Source organism: Microtus pennsylvanicus, chromosome 2 (genome assembly GCF_037038515.1).
Source record: "Microtus pennsylvanicus isolate mMicPen1 chromosome 2, mMicPen1.hap1, whole genome shotgun sequence".
Classification (NCBI taxonomy): domain Eukaryota; kingdom Metazoa; phylum Chordata; class Mammalia; order Rodentia; family Cricetidae; genus Microtus; species Microtus pennsylvanicus.
Window position 1 is genome coordinate 100,699,768 of NC_134580.1, and position 19,788 is coordinate 100,719,555.

Here is a 19,788-nt window from a genome sequence, read left to right on the forward strand (position 1 = left end):
GGCTCGCTGAGGAGCAATGGCGGGGGTGACACGGCCTGGACACCCCGTGCCCATTGGGGGACGTTTTGATGTTTGCTCAAAGGAAGGAGTTGAGGCTTCGGCAGTGCTTTTCGCAGGCGGCCGGCGGCGGCTCCGGCGCGGGTTTATAAACAGTCTGCGCTCGCTCCCGCCCCTCCCGTCAGCCCCTGGGCGGCGCCGGCGGCCGTGCCTGGCCGAGCCTCTGGCCCGGAGCCCGGGAGGGCCCCCTGGGGACCGGGCCTGAGGGATGGAGAGAGGGGAGGGGGCAGAGGGTGGTGGCGCGGGAGCCTCCTTCCTCCCCAGGCTTCCCTCCGTTCCCAGCCCCACACCGCCCCTTTACTCCAAGGCCCAGGATTCCTTCCCCCTTATAATAAATTAAGGAATCTTCAGCGCCTACGGGGTCGTAGGACAAGGGGAAGCCAGGTTCGTGACTTCATGTCCTTGGTAAGAACCACAGCCCTCGGGCAGGTGGCAAAGGCTGGCTCCACTATCACAGTGCCCTGATCTCACATCTACAGAGTCCGGATGGCCACAGGGTAGAGCAGGGACATGTGTTCCGCCCCCTTTATGGGCAGCTTGCGGCTGGCGTAGTGGTGCACGATTTCAGGGACGCTGCTGAAGGGTGGGCTGTTCTGGCCCAACACGTACTTGTGTTCCTTGGTCCGGGACAGCTTCATGTGCATGAAGCCCTGACTGCTCCTGGGAAGAGGGAGAGATCCTGGTGACCGGGGGTCCTTCGCAGTTCCCTACTTCCACCTCCTCCCACCCCCAGCAAATGTGGTTCCAAAGCCAGCTTCAAGTGGGAGGTGAATACGGATGGGGTGGGGGGCTGAGTAGGTAGCTCACACCGGCTTTGTGGTGAGCATACTGGGTGTGCCAAGGATGTGTGTGTGGTGAGTGTACAGGGTGTATGCTGGTGAGGAGTGCGGTGACCAGCACCCTCCAGTTCTGTGATCTCAGTCCATCAGCCTGTGGCCAATTGGGGCCAGCTCAACCTTACCGTGGTTGGTTTTAAAGACAGGCGCAGGTAAGTGAGGTTAGCCTCAAATTTGCTAAATAATCAAAGGGACCTCGAACCTCTGATCCTCCTGTCTCTACTTCTTGATTACTGGTGTGTGCCAGTTTATAGGGTGCTGAGGTCTGAGCCCAGGGCTTCGTCTGTGCTAGGCAAGCATTCTACCAACTGAAATGCAGGCCCAGCCTCACCCTCGGCTTGCTTGAGCTACATGGCAGCACCTGTGAGGGATGCACCTGGCAGGAGGGAGAGGATGCAGTGTTTGTTGGAGCTAAGTGTGGGGAGGAACTACACTAATGGGGAAGCCCCCCCCCCACAATCTGAGAGCACCCCTTCTCTACTTGGATCTCAGTTCAGCCAGCCAGCCCTATAGACCTAGAGTGACTTTAGCAGGAGGGAGGCAGGCTAGAGAGAGATCACAGAGCAGAGGGGCTTGGGGAGGGGGTGAGAGGAGAGGCGAGCCCCTCACCCTGGAGTCTGATTGAAGCCTCTTGCCAGCAAAGCAGCAAGAATTCTTGCACAATTGATGTCTGCTGTAAAGGTGGCTGACGCAGAAGTATTGCTTTCAAATATAGAAATGTTATGTTAAAGTAGCCATGAGCCCGTAGATCCTAAGGCCTGAATGTGTAAGCCCTTGGGGAAGGCCTCGTTCCTTTTCCTATGGTTTGATTAAAAATTGTGGGGCAAAAAAAAAAAAAAACACAAAAATTTCCCAAAACCCTGTTTATAGCAAAGATATTCCACCTTCCTATATTCATGTGGGTTAAACTTTTACCTTAGTGATACTAATCCTATCAGAAGCTCACCACGATTAGACAGTAACTTCAGACCCAAACCAAATCCTACATACGATTATAGTAAAAAACAAGACAAAGCAAAAGAATATGAGCCGTACCCTCTCCCTCCAGGAGGCTGTACACATACTTGAGTATATACTATTTTTCTTCTGAGCATGTCTTTTGTTCCTCATGCTTAAATCATATACTGAAATAACTTTAACTAAAATCCCTCAACTTCACTTCATAAATTGGCTAGTCCTGAAACTGTTTTGGTATCAAAGTCACCAATCCTGGCTTGGCCTGAGTTAAGATTCCCAGAACTCTTGTGGGATCTAAGCTGTTGAGGATGAGAGTGAAACACTGAGTTAATTTTAAGTTATAAGAACCAGTTAGGAACAAGCCTAAGTTAAGACCAGGCTTTCATAATAAGTCTCTGTGTTGTTTTTTTATGAGTTGGTGCGCCCCCCTCCCCCCCCCCCCAAAAGTCCATTTGCAGGCTGCCTCGGTTCTAACATCCTTGTACCAGAGGCAGGGCTGGCATATCTCTCATCATTTGCCTCATCTACCTGTCTCTCTCTCTCTCTCTCTCTCTCTCTCTCTCTCTCTCTCTCTCTCTCTCTCCCTCCCTCCCTCCCTCCCTCCCTCCCTCCCTCCCTCTCTCTCTCTCTCTCTCTCTCTCTCTCTCACTCTCTCTCACACACACACACACACACACACACACACAAAGAACCTTTGACCAGACCTATTATACTGGGAAACAAGAAATTGAGAAGAAAACTGAAGAGAAGAAAAGGGTGGGGGGCAAACGGGCCTAAGTCCACTCCTCTTGGAGTCTGGTTTGCTTGGGTCTGTAGGTCTGAGTTCCCGTCTGGTGTGCAGTGACCACACAGGCCCTGAGGGAAGGAGCCAAGGGTATGAGGCCAGCATAGATGTGTGGGCAATGGGGAGGTAGGGCAGTAAGCAGCAGCTCCCATGTGCTGTAGGAAGCAGGGTGGGCCCTGTCTTCTCCCACCCTTCCCACAATCCACTGGCGAGAACTACCTTTCTCAGACTGCACAGGGTATTTTCCCCCGAGGAACAGACTGGATAAGAAAGGTACCGTGGCCAAGGGGCCGTCTGTGTAGTCCAACCTCCAGGGACTAGTCCGAGGGTCCATTAAGACACAGCAAGGTCCCCACCCACCCTCAGGGGGTTGGGTGGGACCAGCTGGGCCACAGGGCTCAGGGCGGGCAAGGCTTTTTGAGGAAGCTGTTTAATTACCAGTGAAAGCCCTTCCATTAGGGAGAGAAGAGAAACCATAATTGTATTTCAGAGAAGCCATTTATATGCAAACGAGACCTTGGCAGACAGCCTGCAGGGGCCAGATCAGCCCGAGCAGGAGCAGGCGTCCAGGCCTGCCTTTTTACTCCCTAGACTAAGGTGGTCCCTCACCCTAGCTGCCCAGTTCCACTGCAAAGACCCAAATCTTGACAGTGTCTCCCATTGAGCTGGAGAGTGCACGTGGAACCTGGTGAGGGGTGGAACCCTGTCACTGAACAGTACGGTTCCTGAGGTCAGACTGAGCTAGGTCCTGGTTTTTTTGTGTCTTTTGAAACAGTTTCTAGGCTGGCCTGGAAATCCTGGGTGCACGAAATCGTGCCTGGGCTTCCTGAGTAACTGAGACAAGTTACTATCCACATGCCCAGCTTGGAGACTTAATTATTTGATGGTGACCTTGAGCAAGTAACAAAGCTCCTTGAATCTATTTCATCTGTATAAAAAGAGATTTATCAGCAGAGTGGTAGTTGATTTGGACATGGTATATATGCTAGGTGGTACGTGCCAAGAATTCCAATTATAATCTTAATAACAGTGCTCCACCTAAAGTTGTTGTAAATCAGACTTTTGACAAATGAAATTTTCCAACATCCTCTTTGGATTTTATAGCTTGTGGGCTCCCGAATACGAGAGCTAGAAGAACCCACGATATTAGCTCATTCAGCAAGGGGAGAGTCTGAGGCCCAGAGAAGTTCACGGATTTGTCTATGGTTGCACAGCCAGCTTTATCAAAGCCCAGGATAGAACTGAGGCCACTTTTCTCTTTGATACTTTTTCTGATCCCTTTCAGATTTGTTCGAGGTGTAGCTGTATCTGTATCGAATGCACCGGACGTGGTGTGCGGTTCTGAAGATATTCCTGCCATGCTGGGGGAGGTGAGTGGGACACCTTACGCGAGCTGGCCACCTCATGTGGATGGCAGGCTATCCTGGGCAGAACGCCTGGCTGCCAAGAGCTGGCCATCCTGCTAAGAGCCTGGGAGTCTGAGTCCGGGCTGTGTAGAACAGCAAGCTGATGGAAAAGGAGGGCCCTATCTTGGGCACCTCTTCCTCGCCCCTCACACACAGAGTTCCTCACTCAGTGGAATGGCTTTGCACCTAGGTCTGCCCCCCACCTCACCCTGCTGACTACTTTAAGTAAAGCTCCTCCTTGCCAGGGCTTCTACATATTAGGGTTTAACAGTGATGGCAATAATTTATTAAGCACTTAGCGTGGTGTTTAAGAACATGCTAGGTGCTAAGTAAGACACTAAGTCAAATGCTATTAAATCCTTCCCAATAAAATGGATCTTATTCAATCTTATCAAAGAAACAGAGGCCTCGAGAGGTTGAACAGCTAGTGACAGAAAGCTTCAAGTGCTTTTTCCTTGAAGTACAGGGGCTAAGGAGTCTCTGACATTTCAGGTTCCCCAGGGCCTGGGGTGGAGCGAGCAGAAGTTCACAAGGCATGTGGTTCTTCCCAGCCTGGATGGATCAGAAGAGACTGTTTGAATCCTCTTCTGGGGGCAGGCTAGTGGGCCCTCTACCCATGGCCACCCTTACTTACTTGAGGGAGAGAGAGAAGTCGTTCTTGCTGGTCTCACTGTTGCGCACCAGGTAGCTGGCCTCTTTGCACAGCCGAAGAAGGTTCTCGGCGTCTGTGCGGCTGATGGCCCCGTGGTACCAGCTGAGGATGAGAGAGGGGAAGGGGGGCATCTCTGCTGGGTCCCTCGCCGTCCAGGCCCACCCATTCTGGGTGTCCCTTGCAGGAGGGGAGGAATAGGGAGGGAGTCCCCAGTGGACACAGACACTCACACCTGGTTTTCCAGAGGCAGTGCTGGATCTGTCCACTCCCCCAGAGGGCTGCTGGGCTCCACGCCTAGGGACTTGGCTGACTTGGGGTTCCCAGCAGAAAGCCGGGGAGGCAGCCGCCCCTTCTCCTCCCAGCCAGGCGACAGGCAGTTCTTCTCCGATCCTTCAAACTGGGCTGTAAGGAACATACTGACCATGGACTCGGAGGTCCTCAGAGGCAGAGTCCTCTCAAGTGCTTACTTCTTTCAAGTCCCCACAAGGGTCAAAGGCATATTCTGGGAGGGCACACTCACTGGTCTGTCTGCCTGACTCCAGGGACAGAATCCTGGGCCACTATGGGGGTGGGGGTGGGGGTGCAGCAGTCGCTAAGCCATGGCAGAGCCCTTGGGGCCTCCCAGTCCACACTGGCAGGCGAGGGAGGACAAAACATGAGAAACCACTTAAGCCTTCTCCCTCCACCGACTGCCTTCTCCTCTTCCACCCCCTCAGGGTGGCTTCAGTGTTGATAATATTGTTTCTTTCTCCTCCTCAGAGTTCATTACCGTTCCCCAAATCGCCTTGCCAAGCCATTCTGTAGAAATGACTTATTGATCCGAGAACAATTATCTGATTCCCCTTGGTGCCATCCTGACAGGCTAATCCTGTCCAAAGCCGCCAGACTGCCGGCCCCTCTCCACCCAAGGTCGCTGCCCATTGCTTTTCCTCCCCCATCCATAGGAGCACAGGGTCTAGCATCTCCAGAGCAGGGCAGCCTGAGAATCAGCACAAGGGGACCCCCAGTGGGGCCCATGCCCACAGGTACACATACACAGGTGGCTCTCTCTCGCCTGCACTTACAAACTATCTACAAAGTCTCATGCGCAGTGTGCAACAGAGGCTGGTGCCTGGACACACACCACCACCCCACACACCGCTGGGTGTTCATTCTGGACACACACACCACCACCCCACACACCCTTGGGTGTTCATTCTGGACACACACCACCACTCCACACACCCTTGGGTGTTCATTCTGGGCAAACTGGATGTAGAAGTTGATGCCTCCCCCTGCCCCACAGACCGAGGCTCTTTCTCCCTCTAGCTCTTGAATGAATGACTACCTTATTTCCCTCCAGTCACCAGAGGAGAGCATCTCCTGTTGCCAGCACTTCCCCACACCTCAGGAACACCTGCCTTAGCAGGCAAAGCTCCACCCGAAGAGAACTTAAATTATAAAAACAATGGTTTCCTCTGTATTTAGACAGAGTTCCACACTCTATAGCCCAGGCCGGCCTGGAACTATGTAGCAGCTCAGCGTGGCCTCAAACTCAAGGCAGTCCTCCTGTCTCCGCCTCCTTATAGCTGACAATAGTGAATTTTGTGGCACGGTGCACAACCTACTAGGAAAGTGCCTTGGTTAAAAGACCATGCATACAGCTCTAGGGAGAGGGATGGGCACTTCTGTTCTCTCTCTTCCAACCCACACCCACAGACAGGGTCTAAAGGATAAAGGACCTATCACCCTGGCCACAAGTCCCCAAAGAACCCACCGCTGCTGTCCTCCAGGCTGGGCTCTGGGAGGGGTGAAGCTGGACCGGAGATGTCCCTGTCCCCGTCAGGCAGGGAGGGGCTGCTGTCCAGCTGTCCCACAGGCGGAGGCCAAGGTAGGTCTTTGATGACCTTTATGTCAACTGGAGCCAGCAGCAGAAGGGAGAAGAGAAAGAGACAGTGACAGAGACAGAGAGAGGCAGACGTTGAGACACCAAAATGCAGAGGTAAGATACACACAGCCTAGAAAGGAGGAGGGCAGAGGCAGAGGCAACACCGGAGGCAGAACAGGATTCTGAGGGCCTGGCAGGGCCAGTACTAGACCAGCCTTGCCTGGTAAGGAAAAGGTGGGGATCTTGAGTGGCAAACAGGAAGGCACAGAATCTTGCTCCATCGGCCCTAATCTTCCACCTCTCACTAGCTGCCAGTTCCAGGGAGCAAGAAGACCGGGAGAGTGGAAACATGGGCACAGGAGCTGCCCACACTTCCCAGGACCACACCCAGTTTCCCGACACCCCTTGTCTCCTTTCCTAACCCCCAGTCTGGGAACTGGCAGACTCGAAGACAGGGGCAAAGCCTGGGGGAGAGCGCGAAGCCTCGGGGTATCTGGAACACTCAGACTTGGGGCAGATGATTTTTTGAAACCTAATTCTCCTCTTCCCAGTCCTGAGAAGAGTGACGCCACCAGCGGCTGCAGGACCACTAACGAGGCTTCCTAATGATGAACATAGATTTTCCCATTAAGCAATCCAAACAGTATTGATTCTCCAAGGAGACCTCTGGAGATAAATGGCCCATCCTTGATGGGTGTGTGCTTTACAGGAAGCAAAGCAGAAACCTGTGGTTTCCCAGTCTGGCTGCCAGGGTGGGGAGGGGAGGGCAGAGCCGAGGGCTGGATGCAGGATGAGCTGTCTCTGTGTGAGAGGGTGTGTGTGTGTGTGTGTGTGTGTGTGTGTGCAGGGGCATGGAAGCAGGAATGAAATTTAATGGCATCTAAGCCCTCAAGATTCAGGCTGTCTCCCAATTCCAGGCCCTTGCTCCACCCATCTCAGACTGCCAATATGCACGTTTCCATGGTGGACTTGGGCCTGGGACACTGGTGTGGTTGGGGCAGGAGAAACCTGATCTTCATTTAGCAACCTCACTGCCTCCATCTGTAGCCCAGAACTGCCCTTGGAGCCAGACACCCTTGCCATGGCCGGGCCTACCACTGAAGACACAGCCCCAAAATCCATGGTACATAAGCATCTATTTTCATCATTTCAAGTGTTATATACCTTCTTTTCAAATATATTTAACACATGCCACAAGTTTCATAAATCTGTATTAGAATTTATTTTTATCCAAACCCCCAAAGGTAGTTATAGCTCAAGCCTCTTGGCCTCGAAGAGGCAAGATGTAGGAGAGCTCCTTCTCTCTTCCCATACCCATGCCCTGCACACGGCGCTACATCCACACTGCCCAAGTCCCAGCCCCACACCCAGAACTCAATCACCCTGCTCCAGAACTCCACTCCTAGACCTTGCTTGGCTCCCAGGGTCCTCTCCTCCTATTCTGAGCCTGGGAAGTGCTCAGAGGCCCCAGCAGAGCTTCCCACGCCAGCAAGACTCACCAGCGAAGGCTTTGGAAATCCGTTCCTTCTTCCACTCCCAGGGCTGGTCATACTCTTCCGGAGGCCTCTCATCATCCTCCGGCAGGCGGGATTCCCTGGGCCAGGGAGTCCCCTCAGCTTCTGGGCTGTCTCCCTCATCCTCTGGTTCATAGGGTGTGTCATAGAGAGGTAGGGGCTGGGCTGCAGTCTCCTTAGAACCCCGGATCTCTGCCAGGGCAAAAAGGAGTAGTAAAGCTCAACCCTGAGCATCTCAGGTGGTATTTGTTCAGAGCCGATGCGCTGGCATTAGGGGAACTCAGCAGTCACAAATCCTGGTCCTGCACCCTTGAAACATTCCCAGGGCTCTCAAAGCATGAGACCCAGGGGAGGAAGTGGCAGGTAGAAGATAGGAGAAGGATCCCAGGATGGACAGCCAGAACTGGGAAGCTGAAGTGGGCATGTGAAGGAAACTGAGGCACAGTCCTCCTCTAGTCCATCTCTTCCTTAGTGCCTAGCTCTGTTTACTTATCATTAATTTCCACTTCTGTTCTAATTGAAATAACCACAATCAGGAAATCCTCTGTTGCTCATATACCACGGGCCTCTCCTCCTCTTAAAGTTTCCCCTTTGACAGGTCGGTAACCAGCCACTGGCTTCTCTCCCTCCCGCTGCTCTTTTCTCCTGGATCCTCTCTTGGACTCTGTCCCCAGGTCTCACTTCTCCCTACCCTGACTTCTGAACTGTTTGCCCAGACTTACTGCACCACTGTGTCTGGAGTTCTGGTCCTCTTGGAACAGCTGCTAACAATGCCTGGTTCTAACAACAGCTCCCTTCAGACTCACTACCTTCTCCAGAGCTTAGGAAATTTTTGAGATCACTGACCCAAATCTGATAATAATAATAATAATAATAATAATAATAATAATAATAATAATAATAACAATAAAGCTCCAGAGCTAACTTGCCACAAAAATGTGTATTTTAGGACTGGGACTGAGTCTCAGTGGTAGAACACTTGCTTAGCATGCATGAGGCCTAGATTCAATGCCCAGTGACATCTCCTTCCCCCAGGTCCCACTGCTCCGAAAGAAAAATGCACACTTGAGCACTTTCATTTCCACATATAATTCCAGGACACTTGTGGCATGGCTCAGGCCATCTTCTCTCAGACCTAAACAGGGTAGCGCTTTTACTTTTTCCACTTCCGGTCACTACAATGCTCCGTTGGGCCTGACCCTACCGCATTCTTTGCTTTTTTAAGATTTGCTTTGTTTTTAAGCACGTGTATGTGTCTGTCTGGATGCAGGTTTGTGCAAATGAGAGAAGGTGGTCACAGAGAGGTGTTGTGTCCCCTGGAGCTGGAGTCACAGGCTGTTGTGAGTCACCAGATAATGGGTGCTGAGAACTGAACCCAGGTCCTCTGCAAGAGCAGTCTGGGCGCTTAATACTGCACCATCTCTCCGGCTGAAATCTCATCTGCTCACGACTTTCAACCTCATGACTTTCAACCTCCCCTGTCCATATCTAGACTTTTACTTGAACAAACCTCCACTTTTCAGGCTTGGGTTTCTAGGGTTCCCTAGAATAAGTGTCCTGGGGTGACACTCTGTCCCTTCACCCATCGCTAACAAGGAGGAGGGCAGGGCAGCTCATCTGATTGGTCAGCTCTGCCTTCTTGCAGACACAGTAATCCCAGTCCTTTTCTGTCCATGCAGTGAGGAGCATGCCCCTGTGCAGAGGCCACAACTACCCTGTGCCACCAAGCCCTGAGTGGGCAAGTTTGACTCTCTTGAAAAGTACAAGAAACCCATTGTGTTAATATCACTTAAGTTATGTTCTCTGATCAACTTTATAAATTGACATCTTAATAAAGCTAATATCTTAATCTCCATTAGCCTTTTCATTAATCTTATTTCTTAATTATTTCTTCCAAGGAGAGGAAGAAAGAATTTTTAGTTACTGGCTCCTCAGAACCCAAACAACTGGGCAGGGCATGGTGGCTCATGCCTGTAATTGCAGCACTTGGGAGGTGAGGACAGAAGGGTTGCAGTAAATCCGAGGCCAGCCTGGGCTACACGAGAAGTTCCAGGCCAGCTTGGACTACGTAGTGACACCATGTCTCATAAGAACAACCAAAACCACACAACATCAGGAAGCAACAAACCCAACCACTTCTGAAAGAGCTTGCTAATTCAACTTTACGATAGGCTCTCCTAGTCCATTCTGTATCCACGGCCTCGGAACTCCCCTTAAATGCCACGGTAACCCTGCTTTTTTTCTTTTGGCACAAATCCAAGCTCGTCACTTCAACCTCTGCATTCTTCTCGGTCTCCCGAACCAGCATTTCTCTTGGCCCACCCTCGTCCTCTGGTCACCCCGTCCCTGACTCTTTCCCGGGGTCATCGCTTGGCCTCTGTTCCCCAAGGGCGGGTCTGACTCAATTCTTTCTTCTCCAACTCTGAGATACTTGCTCCACACCAGACACCTAATGCATGGACATCTTCAACTGCCGTTAGTGTTTCTCGTTGATAATGTTAGTTCAGACGCATCACACTTCCAAAGGCCGCTGACTGACTCCTTTGGGGAGGTCTGACTTGATCTATACCATCACCCTGCCCCCCCCCCTCCAGTGCTTCTACTGGACCTTTGCTTTCAAGGCCTTTTCTATGGCCTCGGGTGTCACACCATATACCTTCTCTTCCAAAATGACTGTCCTGAAGGTCCTGGCCACATTCCTGAGGACCTGGCAGGACCTATCTCCCTATTTTCCGGGGACCACAGGACCAGTCCTTACATTTGTATTGGAGAGTCAAGGCCTTGGGAAGCATCTCCCTCATCCCCAGTACTTACCAGCCATCATCTTTTGGGCTTCATACGGCTCCATGTAGCCATCATTTTCAGGAACCTTCTCTGGAACAACTGAAGTTCCTCCTGAGCCTTCGGCAGTGTCCTGAACATCAAACGGGTCTGCATAGTCTTCTAGGATTGCCAACTATGGGAGTCGGCAGAGAAAAGGAGGCTCAGACAAGGGCAGGCCGCTCCGCTCCCCAGGTAGAGACGGGGCTTCTTTCTTTCCTGCTAATTTTCTGCCTTGTGGTCATCTCCTAGGCTCAACAGGGAGCAGGAAGTGACTGAATCTTAGGAGTGTATCTTAGGGTCCAAGCTGGACAAGAACCTATACACACACCGGCTCAACAAAGAGGACTCAAAAGCACTGGTTACAAATGTGTCGCTGGAACAACTGGTTGCAAAAAGAACCAGAAGGGCAGAGCAGCAAGGCAGCAGAGATTAGTGCTCAATGGAGAAACAGTCAGTGACCGTGAAGAAATAAAGTAGGTGGTGCAGCATGAGCCTGTAATCCCAGCACGCAGAAGGCAGAGGCAGGTGGAACTCTGGGAGTTCGAGGCCACCCTGGCCTACGTAGTGAATACCAAGCCAGCCAGAGTTAAGTGATAAGACCCTGTCTCAAACAAAACAAAACAAAACAAGGAAAGAAAGCAGAGACGTCACTCTGCCACCGTTCTGTTGTTTGATCTTTATCACGTCCTTATCCTGTGCTCATCTTACGCCCTCTCTGAAGAAACTGGAGAATAGGTAGGTAGGGAAACACCCCCAAACCATTCTGTCTAATGGAAAAATCAAATTTGGAACTCTTGCTGTTTGTGCACAGGGCTATCAACCTGTAGCCAGTGGTCTTCTCACGCTCCTGGGAGAGAACTGCCTGGGGGCACCCTGGGACACTACCGAACCCCTGAGTCCCCGGAGACCAGGCTACAGAAGCCAGTCTTAGCTTTTCCCCATTTCCCCAGCTGCCCACCACTGTCACATACAGTCAGCCATCTACCTTCTCCCAGTGAAAGCGGATGAACCTGAGACACTCAGGGCAGGGCAGGGCTGAGGACGATGGAGTTTCTCTCCAAACTGGGCAGGAGAAGGTAGGACTCACCAAGCCAGACCCTGGAGCACTGCGCCACTCACTGGGTTACAGGCGGGTGACATCAGAAGGGGCACAGGGAGAGGCCACTCCTGCATTTCACAAACTGAAGCCTGGACTTCAGACCTGAGCTGGATCAGAGCTGTGAGAGCCGCTGAGCCAGGGGGGCCCCTGCCCTCGGTGAAAGGACCTGGGAATGGGGACCCCCGGAGGGAGAAGATGGAAGAACCAACCCTACCTCATGTTCCTCTGGCTGTTTCTCTGACCCCATCTGGCCCACCTACAGGTTTCTGAGGTTGTCCCAATGGCTGCCTCTCTCTTATTCTTGGGTCTTTACTACTACCTTGTTTCAGTCTGGCCCAACTCCAACACTTCCTTTCATACCTGCCTGCTTGGAGTAGGTCACACCAGCCCGTCAGTACTCCAAGCCTTCTGCTAGCCTAGAACTCTTACTTTTTTTTTTTGTCTCTAGCTCCAATAAGCAACCAAGAGGCCCTAGAAAAATCTTTCTATTGTATCACCACCATTGCCTTAACCCTTATGTCCTCCTTCCTCCAGGAAACAGAGCAGTCTGTTAGAATCCATCACACGACCCCTGGCTTTTCTCTCCCAGGCCAGTGGCACCGACAGGACTTCCCACCGCTCGCTGCTGGCGACTCTGCCAGTCAGCACACAACATCAGCCCCTGTGTGGCAGCTGCTCAACAAACGTCTGCATCACCTGACACATTCTCCTTAAACCTTACAATACGCAGACCTCCAGTGTTCTCAGAAAAACGTTCAAGGTTCCACGTTCGTCTTTGGAGCACAGCTCTGAAAGCATTATGGTCATTTTATTATCCAATGGTTTCCTCCCTGCCTGGAACACCTTCCTACTCTGGCCAATCCTTACTCACTTTTCTCCCCTCAGAAGGCTCTTCCATGCTTCTCCAGGTACCTCCTTCCTGGGGCCAATCGCTTTGTGTACCAAATGCTTGTTTTACTGGGTATCTTCAGAAAGACGGGGCACTTCCAGGGGGCAGGACCCACATTTGCAACTGAACACCCCAAGAACTGAAAGCTCTCAGGAAATCATGTTAAATCCGTCTGATAAGATGAGAGGGAGGGATGGAAGCACTCTTCCCTGATTTCGAAGAGGGAGAAGACATGAACCTAGGTAAAGTACGGTCAGAATGGAGGACCAAGACTCTCTAAACAAGACTGGGTCCTAACAAGCTTCGCCGTGAGGTCAAGCCCTCCACACCCTTCCTGGGGCCCCACTTCAGAGCCCTTCCAGGCCTCCCCTCTGTAAGCCCGGTTAGAATTATACACACAGTTGCTTCTCCCCGGAGTCCTGACCCCTCCCAGGCTGGTGTGCGCCTCCCCAGCGCCAGCTGACAATGCCTGTGGGCAAGCAGGTGGCAGCTCAAAGGCTCCTCTGTTCCACTCCTGGCTCCACACCCTGCTCTGGGAAGCCCCGACCCCCACCCTGGGCTGGAGCATCCAGAGGGCTACCCACGAAGCCCAGAACAGGAACGACAGCAGAGTCACCAGCTGGGAAGGCTGGCAGGACTGGTAGCCACTCTGGGCACAGAAAACTCCAGTCAGAGCCCAGGCCTGCTTCCCCGGTGCCTCTGTGTCTACAGGGGGATAAACTGCTTACAGAAAAGCTGTCCCTGTGGACTATGTGTGGTCTACGATGGTTTGTTGTTTGTGGCCCCTGAACCCCTCTGATATGCCCACTGTCCTGCCCAATACCTATCCCAGGCCCCAGCGCACAGTAGATACTGAATTCATATTTACTAGAGCGCCTTCATAGGCTTCTATCCTAGAAGTGACACCAATATGCCACCCCCACCCCAATCGCTCTGATCTTTGAGTGGCCTGCGTGACCAGCGGCGGGAGGAGGATCAGGCACACTGGACAATCTACTTCTGAATAGGGATCAAAGCCTCTGGCTCAAGGGCAGATGGGAGGAACTGCCAGGTGGGGCACTGGAAAGGCGCCTGACACAAAGGTGATATTGAAGCACACTGAAATGCTGAACCACTTCCCAGCGAGGAGGTAAACAGGTGCTACTCAAAGGGCTCTGTGTCACTCCCTGATCTCTGCTGCCCTCCAGTAGGCTGTCCCTAGGACCCAGCCACTCGTCTGTCCAGCTCGGCAGAGGCCCTCCCAGAGTAGCTGTGAGCTTTTCCATCTCCTTCCTGCCCACACCGCTCCCAAGGTAGCTAACAGGCCTACCATCTGCCGTCATCTCCCATTCCGCAGTTTTCTGACCTCCCCACGGGTTCCGGGAGTTGCAGAACAAGTACTCTGGGGACTTCAGACTTCCCAAACTCTCTCATTGCTTATTTCCGCCACGGCTTCAAGCTTACATTTAGTGCCCTTTTCACAGGCATTTCCACGTTTTAGGTTTATATTTTAGTTTAGGGGCTGGGGACATAGCTCAATGACAAGAGCCATTTGCTTAGCATTATAAGACACCCCCCCACACACACCAGTTCAGTCTTCTGCAATGGAGAAACAAACTAACAAAAACACTTGCCTGTTTTAGTATCTCCCCAACGTATTTACGTCACTGAACACCTATGAGCTGATCAGTGTGGTTAACAGTACACGACTTACTTCTCTGAGGTCAAACATTTGTCCCTGCTGCCCCCACTTACTCTGATCCCTTCTCCTATTCTCCTATTGGCCTGGGAAATGCCAGCATAAAGCACAGGGGTCATTTCCCCCTTTCTAATCATACTTACAAAACACTCAAGCACGACAGACATGTGGCTGACACCACCAACCCTGTAAGGCCCCGGGGTATGTCATGTCTGTGTTCACTTCAGGACAGTCCCCCCAGGGCTAGACCCTAGTCCCCGGGAAACAGTGACTTCAGCCCTGAACTACATCATCCCTTCTCTAAGAGCCTCACATTGCTAGTTAGCAACCGCTGCAGGAATACCACCTCTCTGCTGGGTGCGGGTAGCAGGTGCTGAAGACCCAGGCGTGGGGCTTGGTCCAGAGTCCTGCTGCGTTGTAAACTTCAGGGCTAATGTCTTACTGGTTGAAAAGCCCTGCAAGTGGGGCTCAACATCCCTGTATTTCGGTTCCCTACATACAACCCAGAGACAGATTCTTTCTTATAATAAGGTTGCTATAAATACTGACTGGTCCAGTATAATTTAGCTGCTGGAAAATGGCACCAGGCACAAGACATATGCTCAGCAAATGCCAGTTACTGTATTAAGGACAAAGAAACCAATTTGGGGGTCCCCCAGGAGCTCACACTCATAGACACAAAGTTCTAGGAAAGCGAAGCACCTGGAGGTGTGCTGGAGGTACGCACAAGGCCAGAGCATGCAGGAGTCGGGCCCCATCTTGGCTCTTACACAATGTCATGTTGGCTCTGGAATGAGGACAGGTAGAATAGGCAGGAGGCACCCTCGAAGGACTCGGCCCCTTCAGGACTGGCTTAGCTTAGGTAGCTTTCTTTCCCCATCCACAAGCAACTGCTCGGCTGTTTCCAGCTCTCAAAGGCAGGGTAGGGTGCAAGGGCTGAGATGCTGACCTAGTCACTCCCTGGCCACGCCATCTCCTAGACATCTGGTGCCACAGACCAACCCCACGGTCCATCAGCAGCCACATTCTCCAGCCATCCTTGACGTGCCAGTGATAACACAGACAAGCAGCCCAGGGCTGGTCTAACTGGGCCACAGAAGTCCCTCCCCGGGACTCCTCCCTCTGCCACGACTTTCCCCCTTTATCTTCACCACAGAACAAGCAGGAGATAAGGTGACCATACTCCCACACTCTGAGAGGGCATGGGAAGGCAAGCTTATGGGGAAAAAACAAAAGAGAAAAACCTCAAAAGAAAAAACAACAACAGGGAACAGGTGTCCTTCTCAGCACCCAGGCCAGTGTCACATAAGGACACATGCACTACACTCGATGAACACTGGCTGAGAGTGGTCCTATGCTAACATCAGGACAGGAATGCCCTGATGCAATACGGATACCTCCGGCCTCACTTTACTCTTCCTGCTTGTCCTCTCCACTCTAGCCTATGCACATCCGCGACATACATTCGTCATTAAAAGTCCTCAATACCGGGGCTAGTAAACTGGCCCAGGGAGTAAAGGTTCCAGCCACCAAACCTATCTCAGTTTGATCCCTGTGACCCACATGGTAGGAGAGAATGGACTCCCAGAAATTCCTCTGACATTCCCACGTGTGTCTGTACGTGAGCATACATGTTTGTATTTTTAAAAAGGTTCTCAGTATAGGGCTACAGATACAATGCAGTAGTTAAAGACACACTCTCGTCTTGGAAAGAACCTGGGTTTGGTTCTCAGCATTCACATCTGGTTGCTCACAACCTCCTGTACCTACAGTTTCCCAGGGATCTGATGCCCTCTTCTGGCCTCCAAGGGCCCTGCATTTGTATACACAAAGCCATAAACAAACACACATAAGCATATATACATAATTTTTTAAATTGTTAATGAAATCTTTTTAAAAGTTTTCAGTACTACTTTGAGGGGCCAAAAACTCCTGTAAAAATTTTGAGAGCTATGAGCCTTTCCCCATAAAAGTGAGAAATATCTACAAACAATTTCTGGGTACTCAAGAGCCCCAGGGTCTTGCCCAAGGATTAGGAATATGAGGCCTGGTTTCAATATGGGGCACCCGTTTCATTGGCCAGGTCTCGCCTGTTATTGACCTCACAGCGGACAACAGCAGATGTTGGTAGGCAACCCAGCCTTCGTTCAATCACAGCCCCATCCCCTTTCCCCAGTTAGATCACATTTTTCCTGCTGAAGCTTGGAGAAGAGTGAACAAATGAAGAGGAGGCCCAACACACTGGTCCTTCTGCCAGAGCAAAGCCTGGAGGTGGGACGAGGGCCCAGCACCAGAGGGGGTTCTTCTGGGGGCCATCTGGCCATGCCCTAGCTGCCGGTTGCAGGGTGTCGATCTTGCTGTTCCCACACCTGCCCTGCTAGGCCTGGCCAGATGGTCAGCTCTGTGCTTCTGCCAATTATACCAGTGGGTTTCAGGGTGGGCTGGCAGCCAGAGAGCCCTGCATAGGACCTCAGGACCCTGTCCAGATCCCCATTCCCTCCTGCCGCCTCATGCTGTGAGCTCCTTGGCTTCTCCAGCCTAGCGTAGAAGCGCCTCTACCCATCTCATCCAGTCTCGGGATACAGCCCCTCTCTGTGCATTCTGGCGCCTCTGTCTGCCAGCCAAGGAGCTCTGCAGGGCTGAGAGGAGGAAGGAAGCAACCATACACAGCTCAGTGGGAGCAAGGGCCAGAGGTGGCACTGTGCATGTGCCCTGGGGTGTCTGATGACCTGGTTTAGGGTAAGAGTTCAGGCACCTTGTGCCTAGCCTTTCCCGGGGAAGACTCTGGGATCTCTCAAGGTTTGTTCCTAGACAGTGGGGAGTTGATTGTTCTCTGAATAATGACAAGCCCTAGGTCAGCCCCTGGGACAGCTCTGGTGGCACATCCTTCATCCCTTTATCACACCCACCGAAGAAAGCACAGATTGTGTGGCTCCTGGGAGAGCCTGTTGGATTTCATTCCGGTCTCTGTGGCTGGCTGACAAGAGAATCAGACGCCTCTTGTGTGTGTGCCCCCTCCCCCAGGTCTGAACAACCCACAGATCAGAGTTGACCCAACTGAAGCCTGGATGGTCTGGACTAGAAGGCTCTAAGGGTCTGTATGTGTGGCTATGGCTACCTTGGAGGTTTCTGGAAGTGGAAGAACTGTGTCTTGGAAGTTCCTGATACTTAGGCCACCCTGAGAATGGACAGACACCATTTCAGGACATTTTGTTAGATACTTCAGAGACGGAGAAATGAAGACAAAAAGCAGACCTATCCTGGAAGAACCCACAGCCTAGTGGGCAGCCTGTTAGGTCATTCTAAGCCACTACAGGGAGGAAAATAGCCAAGGACAGCTTAGGCCATGGGCCAGCAGCCAGTGGCCAAAGAGGAGGAGACTAACTGGTCAGTGGAGAGGCCAAGGCCTAGCTATTCCTCCCTACTTCATTGCCACACCACCATCACACCATACAGCAGCAGGGGGAATTTGGGAAGAGACAGAACAGCCTGGGAGAAGTGCCCTTGAACCTTGCTTTTACAACTTAGGATGCTGGGTCAGGATGGGCAGCCATGCTCTACAGAAAGAACTTGGGGGGGGGGGGTACGAGTCACACATCTGGGGCTCTTGACACATCTCTCTTATCCAGGAAGCCTCACTGGACAGTACTCTCTTGGCTGGAAACCCTAGTTCTGAAACCTGAGGATTCAGACATTAACTGTTCTCTAATCAGATAAAAATCTTTTCTGCCGAGGAGAGGTGAATAGGCCCCGGAGAGACTAGCTCTCAGACATGTGGAGGACAACAGAGCTGGGGGTGGCTCACGGTCATCATCTTCCAATTTCGGGCTGGGGAACTACAGATGGCTGTCTATCTTGCAGGACAGGATAAAAGTGGAATTAAGAAAGAAGGCAGATGTCCGGGGAAACAAACTCTTTTCCCCTGAGTCTGCAGCTCCAAGAGAAGCTCCAGCCTCCCTCAGAATGGGCTGAGGAAGAGGGAGGCCAAGGGGAGATCGCCAAAGGACTTAGCTGCTCAGCCCTCACTGGGCAACAGGTCCTGACCACCAAGCATCCTCATACTGGGGGGAACTGAGGGAGTGTGCCTGCACCCTGGGGGTGAGTTTCTTCAGCAAGAGCTGTACAATGCCCATCTTAACAGCTCACCCCTCTAACCTCATCGGGAAAGGCAAAGACCAGCACTTGCTGTTTTCACATAAGAAATCTCACTTTTCAGCTCCCTTCTGGAGCTTCAGACTTGCGAGCATGCCTGGACTCCAGGACAGGGTGGGAGGAAGAAGAAAGGAGAGAGAAAGAGGAGGGGAAAGCTTTGTGCCGGTTCCGCCTTGGGGGAAAGAGTCAGAGATCAAAGGGCAGAGAAGCTGCTGCTCCACAGAGGGCACAAAGGCCATAAACCTGCAAAGGGAGGTGGGGTGCTTCTCAATGTCCGTTAGAAAAAGGGGCTCCAGGATCACAGTGGAGAGGCTGCAAAGCTTGGAGTACCCATGAGGGAGGAGGTCACCAGTCCTGGGGCTCTAATAGGAAACAGGACAGTTTGGGGGCTCAAATTAGTCGGTGGAGAATCTAACAAAGGGGTTAAAATCTGAGCCCCCAGATTTTAACCAGAAATACTGACGGCTAAAGGCTGGGCCCCAGCCAAGCTGCCCCAGCCAAGCTACCTTTGTCCCTCTCCAAATCGCCAGACCTCAGACCACCACCCCTCCTGGGGTACGCCCGCGCGCCACTCACCCTGTCGCTGCTGGCATGGGGTCCGGAGATCCGCTCCTCCGGAGGGGGCGCTGGAGGGCCGGGGGTTTCGACTCGAATGAGGCGGTGCGGGGGTGAGCCGTGGCGCGGGGGCGGAGTGGGGCCAGGGGCGGCGGGGGTGGAAAGGGCGGCAGACACGGACGAGCTCCCGGAGTAGGGGTCCTCAAAGTCGCGGTCACGCTGCAGCCTGTAGGCGGCCAGGATGTCCGGGGGCGGCGCAGGGGGCGCGGCCGGGCAGGGCGCAGGGGGGCGGTAGTCGGGCTCTGGGGGGGCGGGCTTGGCGCCCCCTCCGCCGCCGCCCCCACGAAAGCCAAGGTGTTCCCGCAGCCACTTTGCGACTCCGCCGCTGCCGCCCCCTCCCGGGCCAGCCCCCGCACCCCCAGCCCCGCGGCGAGATCCCCCGGGGCCGCCCCCGGCGCTGCCCTGCGCCCGCGGCCCGGGGCCGGAGCCCGGAGGAGGAGCTCCGCTCAGTAGCATGGG

At 52.7% G+C, this 19,788-nt stretch overlaps 1 protein-coding gene across 2 annotated transcripts; it reads right to left on the minus strand.

Annotated features, from left to right (window-relative positions):
- Positions 1-437: 437 nt before the first annotated feature.
- Positions 438-19,788, minus strand: Shf (Src homology 2 domain containing F). 2 transcript variants are annotated; one of them, XM_075961991.1, is made up of 7 exons: positions 19,291-19,788; positions 10,888-11,029; positions 8,059-8,265; positions 6,449-6,589; positions 4,923-5,094; positions 4,675-4,794; positions 438-717 (listed from the first exon to the last, which is right to left on the minus strand). In XM_075961991.1, exons 1-7 carry the CDS (start codon positions 19,783-19,785, stop codon positions 531-533), a joined length of 1,464 nt encoding a protein of 487 aa, XP_075818106.1. In that variant the 5' UTR covers positions 19,786-19,788; the 3' UTR covers positions 438-530. The 2 variants fall into 2 exon arrangements, with proteins under 2 accessions (XP_075818106.1, XP_075818107.1); XM_075961992.1 differs by lacking the exon at positions 6,449-6,589.